Genomic DNA, 16,810 nt, shown 5'->3' with positions numbered 1-16,810 from the left:
CCTGGTGAAGCCTGGTGCAGTGTTGGTCCTTACCATCCAGGGAATTGTCTAGTCATGGAATGTGAGTGTGATGCATAGGTGAGGCTGATGAGGCTGATGGAGCCATGGAATATGTCCTTGAAGATGAACTTCCTCAGCAGATAACAGGACTCAGAAAACCCAGTGGAACCTGGGTAGAACGTGCATTCTGTTGCTACACCAACACCTCATTGTATCTGTTCATTCTGTGGAGTGTTCCAGAATGGAAAGTGACTATGATGTTCTTGAAAACCAGTGCTCAGGAAGGTTACATTTTTTTTTCCTTTGCAACAGGGATATCTAGATTTCCATTTTTCGTAAGAACAGCAATTTAAAAGTTGTCATTATGAATAAATTATTCTCACATCACTTGTATTGATGATGGTGGTAAACTTGGTGGATGGGTATGAGCAATGTGTTTCTTTAGATCCAAACTCAACTGCAGATACCCTACTCCTTTCTATCCGCATGGTGGCTGGGAGTAATAATAGTGTTTGGCTAATTGAGTTGTTCTTTGAATTTATTGAGATAATTCATGTAAAGCAATTAGAACAGCCTTGATGTATAGCAATGGGCTCAAGAAGTAATTACAATAATATATACCCTTTACTGAGCATTTACAATGTGACAGTCTCTGCTCTTAAGTGCTTTGCATGAATCATCTCCGCAACTTGCCCAAAGTCAGGAAGCTCTAATGCAGCAGAACGGGGATTTGAACGAGAAGCTTGCTCCTCACTTCTGCATTATCCTGGTGCTTCTTTGAGTGTGGGTCATTCTTTCTTCACATTATTGAAATACATTTCTCATTTGAGGCCTTGCTGCTTAATTTTGTTTCACGTCATTTTAAAGGGACAGATATCCTACTTAGTCATAGGATTTAGCCAGGCTTCTCTTCTTTGAGTAGCTGCCGAAAGAGAGGAAGGAGTTAGATGAGGCAGGCAACTGATGCTCAGTTGGCGTATCACAGTGGATATGGCCTGAGAACTGAGGGAAGGGACTTCATGGGAGCATCAGGGCAAGTAGCTTGGCTGGCTTTGAGTATTTTTCAGGCTCTGGTTGAATTCTCTGGCAAGACTAGTATAATTCCTCACCGGTCATGTAATGCAGACTGCCCTTGCTATGAAAAAAAGCCACCAAAGATTTGCGTTGGACAAGCCCAGCGCGCTGAAGTTGATCTTAGTTCCATTCCCCTCCCTCCCACTGCCACTCAAGCCTAAGCGGGGTCTCCCGCTCTCCTGGTCCTTTCCATACTTCCTTCAAGGCTTTCATCAGGGCTGCTGTGCACGGTGGTAGTTTGCAACTGCATTTTGCAGTTGCTCTAAACACTCTCTAATCTTGATTTCTGGAATCAGACCTGGGTTTAAATCCTGGGTTGGATATTTCCTGATGTAATCTGCCAAGCCCTCTGTTCCTCAATTTTACCTTGTACAGTGGAGATAATGACCCCTACCTCACAGGGTTTATGTGAGGATGCGGTAAAAGAATCCATATAAAGTGCTTAGTTCACTAATCTGTCAAATAATGATTAGGCTGAAAATATTAGCTACTGTCATCTAAATTTTGTTTTTGTAGATTCTAAGCTTTTCAAAGAATGGAAATAGGAATGTTATTACCCATACTACCTTGTATTCTACCTGAACCATAAATCTAACAAGTAAATAAATGATGAATAATCAGAAATAAATGGAATGAAGTTTAATTTTTGACCAGACCAACTAAATGAGGCTCTAAGACTAGGCTGTAGAGAAAGCTCTTCCCCTGTCCCAACCCCATTTAATACCATCCCCAAATTGGAACCAAAAGACACAGACAGGAATGACTACAGCCCCTTTGTTCCCTGCCTCGGCCATCGAAGGGTGGCTCATCTCTCATTTGGGAGGGGAACATTGTTTTCCTTCCAAAAGCCACATTGCTGAACATGAAGCCGAAATGATGATGATTTTGGATAAACAGCACTTTAGGGATACGCTCTGAAGTGCGAGGGTAAGAGAGTCTCTAATTAAGTGTGCTCCTTTTCCTGGGGACGGGCCAGGGAAGCCTTCCAGCTGCAGCAGAAGCTGAGTGACTACTCAGCGTTGCTTTGTTGATCCTCCTTTTAAACAGAGACCTGGATCTGCCTCTGTCCCCCCTCATTAGCTTCTTGAGAGAACGCTTTTGGCAAACAATTACAGCAACAAGCCCTTTCTTTCACCGCCACCTCATGCTCTTCCCTTCCCCCACCCCCAACCCCAGGGCAGGGGCACAGAACTTTCCTGTGTCTAAAATAGCATCATCAATCCAGAATGAGTAAACAGTCTTTTAAAAAATCACAATAAAGTGTGGGTCAGTTATCCCTATGGAGTTTATATGTTAGTGAAGGAAAGCATTTATCAAGTGCTGAGTGTATACTTGGCCACTGTCAAGCCCAGTACACAGGACTGTCCTGACAGTCAGTGTACAGCTGTCAGCCTGGCTGGCTTCTGATGCTTTGGGACTTGGGGCAGTTTACTAACTCCTCCCAAGCCTCCACTTCTTCATCTGTAGGATGAGAATGAACATCTTTTTTTTTTTTTTTTAACATTTTTTATTGATTTATAATCATTTTACAATGTTGTGTCAAATTCCAGTGTTCAGCACAATTTTTCAGTTATACCTGGACATATATATATTCATTGTCACATTTTTTTCTCTGTGAGCTACCATAAGATCTTGTGTATATTTCCCTGTGCTATACAGTATAATCTTGTTTATCTATTCTACAATTTTGAAATCCCGTCTATCCCTTCCCACCCTCTGCCCCCTTGGCAACCACAAGTTTGTATTCTATGTCTATGAGTCTATTTCTGTTTTGTATTTACGCTTTTTTGTTGTTGTTGTTGTTGTTTTTCTTTTTTAGATTCCACATATGAGTGATCTCATATGGTATTTTTCTTTCTCTTTCTGACTTACTTCACTTAGAATGACATTCTCCAGGGACATCCATGTTGCTGCAAATGGCGTTATGTTGTCGGTTTTTATGGCTGAGTAGTATTCCATTGTATAAATATACCACTTCTTCTTTATCCAGTCACCTGTTGATGGGCATTTAGGCTGTTTCCATGTTTTGGCTATTGTAAATAGTGCTGCTATGAACATTGGGATGCAGGTGTCATCCTGAAGTAGGGTTCCTTCTGGATATATGCCCAGGAGTGGGATTCCTGGGTCATACGGTAAGTCTATTCCTAGTCTTTTGAGGAATCTCCACACTGTTTTCCATAGTGGCTGCACCAAACTGCATTCCCACCAGCAGTGTAGGAGGGTTCCGCTTTCTCCACAGCCTCTCCAGCATTTGTCATTTATGGTTTTTTGAATGACAGCCATTCTGACTGGTGTGAGGTGATACCTCATTGTAGTTTTGATTTGCATTTCTCTGATAATTAGTGATACTGAGCATTTTTTCATGTGCCTTTTGATCATTTGTATGTCTTCCTTGGAGAATTGCTTGTTTAGGTCTTCTGCCTATTTTTGGATTGGGTTGTTTATTTTCTTGTTATTGAGTTGTATGAGCTGCTTATATATTCTGGAGATCAAGCCTTTGTCGGTTTCATTTGCAAAAATTTTCTCCCATTCTGTAGGTTGTCTTTTTGTTTTACTTATGGTTTCCTTTGCTGTGCAGAAGCTTATAAGTTTCATTAGGTCCCATTTGTTTATTCTTGCTTTTATTTCGTCTAGGAGAAAATTTTTGAGATACATGTCATATAATGTTTTGCCTATGTTTTCCTCTAGGAGGTTTATTGTATCTTGTCTTATGTTTAAGTCTTTGATCCATTTTGAGTTGATTTTTGTATATGAATTACACACAGAAAACTATAAACCATTGATGAAGGAAATTAAAGAAGACTTTAAAAAATGGAAAGATATCCCATGCTCTTGGACTGGAAGAATCAATATTGTTAAAATGGTCGCACTGCCCAAGGCAATCTACAGATTTAATGCAATCCCTATCAAATTACCCAGGACATATTTCACAGAACTAGAACAAATCATAATAAAATTTATATGGAACCACCAAAGACCTAGAATTGCCAAAGCATTACTGAAGAGAAAGAAAGAGGCTGGAGGAATAACTCTCCCAGACTTCAGACAATACTGTAGAGCTACAGTCATCAAGACAGCATGGTATTGGTACCAAAACAGACATGTAGACCAATGGAACAGAATAGAGAGCCCAGAAATGAACCCACAAACTTTTGGTCAACTCATCTTTGACAAAGGAGGCAAGAATATACAATGGAATAAAGACAGTCTCTTCAGCAAATGGTGTTCGGGAAAACTGGACAGCAGCATGTAAAGCAATGAAGCTAGAACACTCCCTTACACCATATACGAGAATGAACATCTTCATCTTCTTCAGAAGTGATTGTGAGGATGGGACAGTCAGTGTGCTTAGCCCGGTGTTTTGCAAATTATGTGCTCCCTGGGACTAAGTATCGTTTAGAAACATTATTGTACAGAATCCTCACAACAGCCCCCAGGGAGGTATACTGGCCCCATTTTGGAGACTAGTAAACTGAGGTTTAGAGAGGTGAAGTCACTTGAATGAGGTCAAAGATCTGGAGTCAATGTCCAGGGCATGTCTTTCTATTGGTTACTCTAGACTTTCTTTTTTGAAAGGAAAGGCCAGGCTCTATAGGAGAAAAGGACATTGGAGCAATGCTTTAGTCTGAGTTCAAGCTCTGACTCAAAGCTCACGGTTATTGACAGGGCCACGCTCCCTGTCTAGACTGCATCAGTGCTCTTCCAGCTGACATCAAAGGGTGGGAGTGGACCCCTTACCAGGGAATTCTCACCGTCCACACTGGTGGTGCTCAGGTACGTTGGACGGGGAACCTCCTGGGATGCCTTCCTTGTATTGCTTTCCATGGTCACTCATCAGGAACTGCAGATCTTACATTAAACAGTGAGAAAAGGACATGGCCAAGACAGTTCAGTGTGCAGGCTCGTGCCTCCCCTTAATAAAGTTACTAGGAACACTGGCACTGTGCAGTGGTAGCATCCTGAGAGAGTGTACAGAAACCTCACAGGGCTCTGCAGGCAGACTTGGCCCCTGGATTACAGGGAATGGGGCCTTGGAAGATCAGTGAGGGAGCAGGTGGCTTTTAGGGAAGTGAGAAAATCAGTTACATTATTCATTCAACAGCTTGTCACTGCCTCTTATGTGCCAGGCACTATTCTAAGTTCAAGGCTATCCCAGCAAGCAAGATGGATAAAAATCTCTGCCTTCACAGGCAGGAGGTTATATCTGAGAAGGAAGAGTTATTATATTAATAAGCAAACAAATATACATATCAAGTGGTGGCAGTGCTTTGGAGGAAAAATAGCACTCATTCAGAAAGCAGTGAGTCTAGGGCCAGGGGGACAGCGTGCTGGTTTTCCCATGTGGTGCAGTCAGCGAGGGCCTCTCTGTGATGGGGCTCGAGAGCCAAAACCTGAATCAAGTCGCTTATTCATCAGCACTCTGGGAATAAGCATTCCAATAGACAGAACCACCGGCAAAGGCCTGAGCTTATGGGGTGACCAGTCTGAGAGGAAACCCCACAGGCACTTGGAAGGACAATTCGGCTCCAAACGAACCCATAACTGTGAAACCGTGGCATCCAGATCGAGTAGAAAGATCCTTATTCTGGCACTTTTCACTAGCAAGCTGCCTACACGCAGCTCTCAGTCCAAGAGCATCTAGTTCATTTTATTTATTCTAATAAAAATTGTATATATTTATGGTGTACAATACAATATTTTGATATATATGTACATAGTGAAATGATGACTATAGTCAAGCTAATTAACATATTTATCTCCTTACAGAGTTACCACCTTTTTTTGTCCTGAGAGCACCAGCAATCTAATCTCTTAGCAAATTTCAAGTATACAGTACCGTATTACTAACTATAGTCATCATGATGTATATCAAGTTTTTAAATTGCTAGAATTTATTCATCCTATGTAACTGCAGCTTTGTACCCTTTGACCAGTATCTACTCATTTGCCCCACCTCCCCACCCCTGATAACCACCATTCTACTCTCTGCTTCTATGAATTCAGTGTTTTTAGATTCCACTTATATAAGTGAGATCATGTAGTATTTTTCTTTCTGTGTCTGACTCTTTTCACTAAGTATAATGTCCTCCAGATTCATCCATGTTGTCACTAATGGCAGGATAACTTATTTTTCAAGGCAGGATAATGTTCATGTGTGTGTGTGTGTGTGTGTGTGTGTATAACAATTTCTTTATCCATTTTCCCATTGACAGACACTTAGGTTGTTTCTATGTCTTGGCTATTGTAAATAATAATGCAACGAACATGAGAGAGCAGGTATCTCTTCAAAGTACTGATTTCATTTCCTTTGAATATATACCAAGAAGAGAGGTTGATGAATTACGTGGTAATTCTTTTTTAATTTTTTGAGATATCTTATGTTTCCCCTAATGATGGTCCCAATTACATTCCCACCACCAACAGTGCACAAAATTCCCCTTTCTCATCATTCTTGCCAATACTCATCTTTTATCTTTTTCAGTATAGCAATGTTAACAAGTGTGAAGTGATACCTCGTTGAGGTTTCAATTTGCATTTCCCTGATGATTAATGATATTGAGCAACTTCCATAATATGTTGGCCCTGTATGTCTTTTTTGGGAAAGTGTCTATTCGGGACCTTTGGCCATTTTAAAATCAAGTTATTTGTCTTTTTTTACTACTCAGTTGTATGAGTTCCTTATATATTTTGAATATTACCCCCTTATCAGATACATGGTTTGCAAATATTTTCTCCCATTCCACAGATTGCCTTTTTTATTTTGTTGATTTTTTTTGGCTGTGCAGAAGCTTTTTAAATTGTGTAGTCCCACTTGTTTATCTTTGCTTTTGTTACCAGGACATCAATTTTAAATGTGAACACAAAAACCCTAATCACTGACTTTCATTTATGGGGCAAATCAAAGGGCTATATTGAGTTCCCAGGGGTAGAAAAATCCTATCTAGGGACCACAGGCTATGTGTGTTTAAATTATAATAATCCTGTGAATGAGCAGGAAGGAAGATCCATGAATTTAGTTAACTACTAGTTTGGAAACTTCTCATGTTGCAAAGTTACAAGGAGTTAATGGATTAATTAGAATGTTGCAAAACAGTCTGTGAAGCTCATTTTGGGTGTAGCCTTCATTCCTGGCTGACAAGTACTTGTGCCAGTGCTTGAATTTTTAATTCATTGAAAGTTGTGTGGAATAATGGACAGAAATAATGGGCTTTGTGTTGAACAAATCAGAGTTTGAATCTTGGTCCCATCACTCAACAGTGGCGTGATCTTGAGCCTGCTATTTAAGCTCTCTGAGGCTTAGTGTTTCTCTGTAAATCTTATGTAGTTATACATATTTTCAGAGTGACTAAGAGGGAAAAGCAAGGAATGTAAAGCATGCAGTATGTGGCAATTACATAATTAATGCTGACTATTGTTATCCAACAAATATCTATTCCATACATCTATGAAGCATGATGTGCCCTCCATGGAGGCATGTGGGGAGCTTAAATGTAAGAAAGATATGATTTCTTCCCTCTGGAAACATACCCTTAAGTTGTAAAGATGTGCTCCCAAGTGGCTGTAAGATAATATATTCTAAGTTTTTTTTTTAAAGTCCTCTAAAATCACCCAAAATGGGAGAGATTTCCTCTAATTCTGCTTGGAGAAGTTTCATGGAAGAGTTTTAGGAGTTTGAAAGGCAGAGTTGGTGTGGAAAGAGTTTTCCAAATACATGCAATGTTTTTTGAACAGAACTTGGAGATGGAGAAGCTCAGGATGAGTTTGGAAGGACTGTGAGCTGTCAGGTAGAGTGGATGAACAGATGTAGGGCTGATGTGCAGTCCTCAAGCTGGTACCAGATCATGTTGAGACCACGATGCTATTCCAAGGATCTTGGGCTGTATTCATTGGGCAGATAGGGAGCCACGGAAGCTTTTTCCATTAAGGGTATGATAAGATAAGGGTTGCATCTCAAAATGATTGCCCTGGCAACTCTGTGTGGTATGCATAGAGCATGGAGGGACTTGTGACAGAGACAGGAGCTGGTAGCGACTGAGCACTTACTCTGTTCTGAAAGTACTGTTCATGAATTCCCTCAACAGTCCACTGAGCTCAGGGGTATTACCATGCCTCCTTTCACAGATGAGGACATTAAGGCATGGAGATGTTAAATAACTTACCCAAGGTCACACAGCTAGTAAGAGGTCAGACTTGAATCCCGGCAGTCAGGCTCTAGAGTCCATCCTCCAAACCACTGCTCAGTATTGCTTCGAAAGCCACCAGGAGTTAAGAATGCCTGCATACTATCCTGTTCTGCCTTTGCCTGATCGTTCTTCCTCTTCCTTGAGCCTCAGTTTGCTTGTCTCTGAAATAGGTGACTTGATTTGGGTTTCTGAGATGCTTTCTAACTCTTGTGTTTTTTAAACCCTATATTTTAACATGGGTCTGAGCTACTTGGTCAGTAATGGGGGAAACATAAACATGGATTGGTTGTGCAAGTTAGAGACAGAAACTCCAAACAGGTTTTGTTTCTGATTGACTTTTCTTCCTTTTCTCAAACTTTCTCTGGCTCCAGATTTACTCAAATCAATTGAAAACAAACAAGCACAGGAGGTACACAATGAAATACACACACACACACGCATGCACGCACGCACTGAAGAGCATTGACCTAATGCATAAGGTAACTGCTCAACTCTAAAATTTACAAATATTAAGAGTACTTACTAGTTTATCATACCCATGCTTTGAAACAGTGTGATAGTTACTATGCAAACCAGAGTATTAGTTCACAGTGACTCACACAGAGCCCTAGGATAAAGCAACTCATTGAAAAACGAAAGTCAATATTGAATGACTCCCGTAAGCCTCATTTCTCTCTGCACTCAGCTAGTTGGGACAAAACACACACTGCTTTCCCTGACTAGTAAACAGGGTTTCTGAAGCAGCTGATTCTAAGCTGTCACTTTGCCTCTCAGCATTTTCAGGTTTTTCTTCTTGTTTCAAGATGCAGTGCTCTGGTCTCTGTCTGCAGCGGGAGTCCAGCCCCTGGTTAGTTTCCGTTTCCAAGGCAACTGACCAGCCCAACAAAGCCACTGGCTGCGCGGGCTCGCTGGTCCCGGGGCGACCGACGAGCCATCACTGCCGTGAGTCCTGTTTCCTCAGGACCTTCCTGGTGACCTCCCGGGTCTTCGGGCGATCTGCGTGTTACTTCAAGCGTGGCTGTCTCTGTGTGAGAGTGATAACGAGGAAGCCGATAATTCCGACAGGCCCGACCTTATCCGGCTGCCACTTCTGGCCTCCGCTACAGTAGACAGGATGGATGCATTTTCTCTCATTCACGCCCTCTCTCTCAGCCTCTCCATCTCGTCTCCTTTCTCTTTCTCTCTCTCTCCCTCTCTCCTCTCTCTCTCCGTCTCTCTCCTCTCTCTCTCCTCTCTCTCTCCCTCTCTCTCTCTAGCTCTCCTCCTCCCCTTCTCCTCTGGCAGTAGCCTTCTTAATGTAGTTTAATGGCTTTACAAAGAAAGCCAGGCAGAGGAGCACTTCTCAGTAGCTGTGGTCGGACCATGACCTAGCTGACCATGAACTTGGAAGGGCTTGAAATGATAGCAGTTCTGATCGTCATTGTGCTTTTTGTTAAATTATTGGAACAGTTTGGGCTGATTGAAGCAGGTTTAGAAGGTAAGGGAGTGCTTTTTAGTGACTTCTAAAAATTATCTGCTTTGCAATAAAAATTTCTTAAGCGAGTATAAGAGGCACCTGAAATGAGATCAGAGAAATGTTACTCTGGGGTGGACATGAAGAGAGGCAGGTTTTTCAGGGTAGGAAAGATTAATTAAATAAACTTTTTGTAAGTTTCAGTAATGTTTTCAGAGCAAAAGAATGTTAAAACTATGAGAAACACTTTGAATCAAAATGTTAGCACCTAAACTGAGGAGATAGAAGGTTTATAATTGCTTTATCTGCTTATATTGAGAGAGTTTAGTCCATATGATGTCAGATTATTTTATCTAATGTCCCCTTTTATTGTATCAGCAAATTTTATTTGGATATATTGTGAGGTCCACTTGTTTCTTGCTATGTAAATGCATTCATCACATGGAATTGCTTATACATTGATTATTATTTCTTATTAGAATTGGAGCCTGTAAATGACAAGCTTTTTATAAGGTTTTCACAATAAGTATCTATATTACCTATTTTACATCCCATCGGAGACTCTAAGGGACAGAGTCCCAACTCATATGATAGACTTTAACATAGATTCCAAATAGCCAATTGTTTTTCAAGTGTTGCTGTTTACATTCATCAGTCTCATTCCCCTATTCTCCTTAAAAATCATCTTTCTTTAAAAAATAAGGTGTGTATTTGCCTGTATCTCTTCCTGAATTCAGTGTTTCTTTAGAATCTGAGTACATTATTATTGTTTTCTTACTGTGCAGAACATATATGAGAGTATTTTTGCATACTGCCAGTTATTGTTTCTGTAAAGTTGTCAGAGCAGTTTTTGAAAGCATCCCTAGGAGATATTTGACGTAGTTATGCTTTGATATTCTTCTTGCCTCAAATTTTAAACCTGGGTGAAAATGCAAATATATTATAAATGTATTTACATCACAACTAATCCAGTCCTCCAGAGAATGATTGCCACATGTGACATAAATAAGACTGCTTTTACAAATAGCAAACGTCAAATTACAGTAAGTGTGTCACTCTGATGTAGGTTATAGAAACCTACATTTGTAACTGGTTGCGTGGGGGGATGGTGGAAAGCAGGGTTTGTTAAAGTAATCTTAAAATAAGTTTGCAAAATGCTTTTTGCAGCCATCTCTGATGGCAATATTTGTAGTTCTCCAAAGAGGATAAAATTCTAAATTCTAGAAGTAGTGACTGATCATTAAAATTGATGTTATCTTATGCATTGTTATGACACCAATAACTTGGTTTAGCGTCTCTGCTCTTTAGTGTGTGTTATTTTTCTGGCAAATGTGATTGGCACCTCCCATTTTAATGCCCTGGTTTTTATTCTCTTTGAGACTGACAGTTCCTTGGAGTAGTGTTGGTATTTCTAGCTATGCTGAGGGACTGTTTTTTCACCTGATTTCATGGATGATGTGCAGTCATTTTTAAAATTCTTTTGTTGAGAGCTTTACTCTGCATTTTTTGATGAAACCACCGCTAATATTGGCTTTGTTTCAGAAGCACCAGCATTTACTCCCCCAAATGAGAGCATGTGTTTCCTTCCTCTAAGGTCTGCTAACCTTTATGAAGCTATTTTTTCTAATTATTTATTACTTACATTTCAAACTGTACTGGTTTGTATGAACAGTGTCTATCTCATAATTTATATTTTACAATATCAGCATTTTCCAGACCAACATTGTACTAATACTGTGGAGAGACTGTACGTTCTCATAAACTTCAAGATAAACGCGTGTCTTATTTCCGGGTTTTAGAAGTATTTTGAAGTGGTAAAATGTTAATGACCACATTAAGGAGGAATTAATACTCAGTATGTAAAAGTTGATAAAGAAGGAGAACAATAGTGCTTTCCATTTTGGAGTTTGTGTAAGACTTATCCCCAAAGTCAATGCTAGAGTCAGAAACCCTTCAAAACCCGATTTAAGTTGGCCACGTACTTTGTTTACTGGAGATACAAAACAAATAGACTGATATGCTATATTTCATTGTATATGGTTTGAATCTATGGATAAGAATGTGTATACTTTAAAGTTACAGCCTAATTTTAATGAATGAAAAGGATAACAGCATTTAATATCAAAATAGCATCTTCATATATTTTCTGAAGCTTCCTTAAAAATAAACTGATGCTCATTTCATCCAGATTTATTTTCAAATAAGAGTTCTTGTCCCCCTCCATCATTTTACATATCTAAGTTGGGGGTAGTTATTTCTTTCACCTTTCCTATTTCTGTCTGCTCAAGTGACCTAGTAAAGAAAATCTGACTATTAAGTACAAAAATTTGAACCTAGGTTAAAGCCTTATGAGGATAATTTTGAGTTTTTTTCCCCTTAAATAATTAAACCTTTTCATCTAGACTTCTAACTGTCTTACACTTAGTCATCATTCCGAATGTAAGGGTTTCTTGTATTATTACAATGCATTATGCTCTCAAGGGCATATTATAATACTATGTCTGCATAATGTAGTTATTATCTTGCTTTAAATATGTATAGAAAATGAACTCAAAATAAATCGGTAACAGTAAAATTTGAAATACTTGTATTTGTTTATCTTTGAGTACTTTGAGCTCCAATTCTTTGTAAAAGACTGTGGAGTGTGTCCTGGATGTCCTGAGTCCATCTCTTCCAGTCTATATATGATATGCATAAACACACAGTGCTATACCTAGAGCCACAGCATGTTTTTATAAACAAAAACATTTGCGTTTAGTAGTAACATTCTTCAACATGAGAAAATAAAACAATAGTAGGAGTACAAATTCTTACTCCTTCTCTGCCCTTCTCTTGCTTTCTAACCTTGGATAAGTCACTTCGCCTCTTCAGTTGTCTAAAGTGAGAAAACTGAGCTCGGTAATCTCCCTGGAACTTTCCATTTTGAGAGTTCTGTGAATCTATCAGGTAATTAAAATTTGATCATTTATATAAAATGTATCATTTCTTATGAAATAGGTATCAACAGCCTACTTTGGGATTGTTATGCAGTGTTACTGCTAGGCTCATCTTTCCTCCTCTTCCGTACTGGGATAGTTCATCATACCTCAGGGAGATTTCCATTGTATTTCAGGAGAATAAAGAAATGTCCTTTCTTGTAGTGCGAGAATTTGACATTTGGGGCTGCTATTTCAGGCAGCCTTGTGATAGAGTTTCTCAAAACTTACATGGGGTTTCAACAACAAATAAGCACCTCATGTTATAATTTATTAAATTTTTAAAGTTCAGTTCTTTTCTTTTTCTTCTTTTTGTAATTCAAACTTCAATGTTTTCTTTTTAAGAAAAGAAATCTTAATATCAGGTCAGTGTGCGTGCAAATAATAGTTTTGACTTCAGCAAAGTTTTGAGAATAATGCACAATATCAGTGTTTTGAATTCACAGGCTCTCTCTACTCAGTGAGTCTTTTAGGAAGTTCCAGAGTTATTCTGGTCTGGAATACTCCTAAAACCTCACAAGAGTAAATTACTTCTTTTCCAGCTATAAAAATGAAAGTGGTTTTCTGTTAACACATTCCAGGGATAAATTGAATCAAATTTTAATGGCAAAGCTATTTCATTATCTTCATATGCAACACTGGACTGTGAAAAGATCTACTTTTCATCCAAATATGTATTAAATCATGCTGAAGTAGTTACTGAACTAAGAAAGGACCATCCTTCCCCCAGCTACTAACCTTGATAAGAGGCAAAATTTTACAAAAATGCAATAACACGCATGACTTGGGAAAAAAAATCTTATATTGGTAATGGTCTTCAGTAAAAAGACAAAAAGAAACCAATAATCTAAGTCCTTTGAAGAATACACATTAGAATTTCTTTTCTATTTATTGAACTTACTTTATTTAGCAGATATCTATAATACTGTAATACAAGCTTTCTCAAGAGGTCTAAACAAGGCACTAGCCGTACACACAGAGATGGATTTTCAGAACTCAAGTTCTCAGTTGTCTTACACTATTGTCAGACGCACAAGATGTGTTGAGTCTTTCAGTAAATTGGGCCAACTGGAAAACAGTACGAGTGTGTGACCATTCCATGATGTTTAATGAGAACTGAGAGGCTGGAGATGGCTGGGAAGGGGCAGTTATTTCTATCTCAGATAGCTTAGTTGACATTTACAAAACAGACTCTTTTTAAATTCTCCTAGCATTCAGCTTCTCCAGATGCTGTGGAGTGCCAAAGCTGATGTGTATCTGGACTAACAGAGAAGTCTTTCTAAACTGAAATTCTTAAGGAAGATAAAATAACTTATAGAGATATTAAAAAACTTTAACATATTTTTTACACTATTTAGGAGTGGACTTAAGGGAATACTTATACCATTTGATTTTGTTTATAGTCTTTTTTAGTTATATTTCAAGAATATTAATGTCTGCAAAGGGAGTATTGGAAGAAGAGGATTTAGTATGTTCAGAGATTACACTCAGAGGATCCAGAATTATTTTGCTTGGATTTTAATTACTGCTTCACCTCTTAATAGTCATATGATTTTGGGCTGTTACCTGACTTCTGAAATCCTCACTTTTTTATCCATAAAATGACATAATAATAAATAATATTAACACCTTGCTTTTATTGAGGGTTACCAATAGACAAGGCAAGTGTTGGACACAGTGTAGTATTAAACTATGTATTAAAGTGTTAAACAAGTATAGTGTAGTGTAGAATTAATATTAGTAGTAATATGCTAATCTCTAATCTTCACCCTGGCCCTCTGAGGTAGATACTACCGTTCTCAATTTAGAGATGAGAAAACTTAGGGCTATGGAGGCAAAGTAACTTGGCTCAAGGCTGCTCAACCTGTAAGTAAGTCATAAAGATGGAATTCCAACTCAGGCTATCAGTTTCTAGATCCTACTCTATAATTTTAATTTTCCAGACATTATAGCGTGTTGGCTGTGGCAAATAATTTGGTGAAGGGGAGAAAGTGTTAAGTATCCTTAAGTCTCTCTACAAGCCTTTCTTGAATATATTTTATGTGTGAAACGCTCTTAGTCACTAACATTTTTTAATAAGCAAAAATGTTCATACTGACAGACATACTGACTGTACTAATACATCATAGAGAACATTATAAAGCCCCTATCTTATAAATTAGACAAAATCTTGCAGCATAAATGAATCTGCATTAAATTTCAGTCAAATGAAAGACAGTCTTCAGTTGGGCCCTGGGGTAAAATTTGAGAAGAAAGTAGATAATGTGTTCATTCTCAAACTGAGCCCAATTTCTGTCTGGTTTGTCTATGGGTGACAGGTGGAACTGCTGGGAAAAGATGGGACAGAGAAGAGCTGGTGAAGGAGAAAACTGTACATACAATATTATGGTGTAAAGATGAGACCCTGAATCCAGAAGAGGGGTTATTTGCAAGAGGGTCTGAGATTTATGGGAGGGTCTGATTAGAGCATGGACAAGGGTAATAAGATGATCTATACTGGAGTGGGATTTTGGATCAAGTGCATCCAGCGTTAATTTATAGTAAAACACAAGCCTCAGTTGGGTTTTTAGCCTTGTTAAGGATGGTCATCAGGTCATCAACAGAAAACACATACTCCAGCCATTACCTGCAGGTATTAAACCATGGAGGAACACAGATAATTCTAGTTATGGGGGACAGAGTCCAAGGGAGTTAAGAAAGCTTACCTTAGCTGAGCACTCACTATAAAACAAACGGGGTGAAAAAAGTGTTACATATGCCAGGACCTGGAATTATCTTATCAGCCAAGCGAGACTGTAGGTGTTATCCAGAGAGACTAATGAGTTGCTCAAGGTCACAGGGGACTAAGTGAAGGATTCTGGGTTAGTTCCAATGCCCTCATAGTGCCACTGATCCAGATGACATTCACTATGGCTACAGAAGGTAAGTATTCAGAAATAAGAGAAAGTTTTCACAGATAAATAAAAGCCATATTTAACATAAACTTTTTTACAGACTATGCCTACAAATTAAAGAAAATAGTTGCTTTTTAAAAATTTGACTTTTTTATTTTTGCTTCTGCTTTTATGTAGAGGCTTTTTTTTTGTAAAAACACAGCTATGATAATGAACAAAAAGAGAATGAGGAAGAGGAAAAAAGAAGGAAAGATACATTTATAAATCACATAATCAAAGCTCTGATTTATCAAGTCTTCATAAAAGGGAAAATCCTTCAGAAATCACCAATTCCAAATCAATCATTTCATAAATCAAGAAATAGAGTCCCAGAAAGAGTAAATAATTTCCTGAGTGGCTTGATTTTGACAGGCTCTTCTCTGCAGAGAAAAAAATCTAATGGATTATAGTCAGACAGTAAACTTTAAACATAATCTAATCTCTACCAATTAGTTATCCAAATTACAGCTCTCTTTAATTATTCTGCTAGTGGACCAGGCACTGTGGTCCTAAGATGTGGGTGATGGAAAGTTGTTCTGTGGCTTAGCGTTATCATTAGAGAGAGTTGCTACCACAGAGAATCCTTAGGTTGAGGGACTTGGCCATAAATGGGGGTGTTTTCCACCTTGATGACTTGTCTGAATAAGTTAGTGATAGAGAGTCATTACACCCTGACAGTCGTTTAGTGGGCCCAGTGGATGAGTTTCTGGGAGGCCCAGGCTTAATAACCAATAGGCATACATATACAGATCACAAGGGTGCTCATCCTAATTGTTCATCACTGATTGTTAAAAGCAGGAAGCACCTCTCTCACTGCTTGCACCATCTCACAGAGTCCTGTCTTGACCTCTCTGCTTGAGATTTACCCCCACCGCCCAGGCTGTTGGAGGCAGTTATTTGAAAAGTGTTTAACATTATCAAGATGAATCTTACTGCTAAAAATGTACCAATGATATGGTTCAGTTCTTACAGAGAGGCCATGGCATATAGATGCTAAGCACACACTCTGAAGCCAAAATAATTGGATTTAATAATAATTAAACCCCATCTCTAACATTTATTAGTTTTATGACCTTGCATCAGCACCTCAACCCTGGGTACATCAGATTCTTTATATCTTAAATGGGAATAATCATAGCACCTCCCTCTACTGTTTGTTGTATGGATTGAAATGAGTTAGTTTTTGTTTGT

At 38.8% G+C, this 16,810-nt stretch overlaps 1 protein-coding gene across 3 annotated transcripts in view; it reads left to right on the top strand.

Annotated features, from left to right (window-relative positions):
• Positions 1–16,810, top strand: part of KCNIP4 (potassium voltage-gated channel interacting protein 4) — an 813,618-nt gene that overhangs the window by 329,271 nt on the left and 467,537 nt on the right. The window contains exon 1 of one of the 3 annotated variants that reach the window (XM_006184701.3): positions 9,533–9,735. The exons of the other annotated variants lie outside the window; for them this stretch is intronic. Coding sequence (XP_006184763.1) covers positions 9,636–9,735 — 100 coding nt within the window. The 5' untranslated portion in view covers positions 9,533–9,635. Of the gene's footprint in view, positions 1–9,532; positions 9,736–16,810 lie in introns of those variants that run through there. 3 annotated transcript variants of the gene reach the window in all.

The sequence above is a fragment of the Camelus ferus genome, chromosome 2 (genome assembly GCF_009834535.1).
Source record: "Camelus ferus isolate YT-003-E chromosome 2, BCGSAC_Cfer_1.0, whole genome shotgun sequence".
NCBI lineage: Eukaryota > Metazoa > Chordata > Mammalia > Artiodactyla > Camelidae > Camelus > Camelus ferus.
Note: the sequence above shows the minus strand (reverse complement) of the source record. Positions and strands in the feature narration are given on the sequence as shown.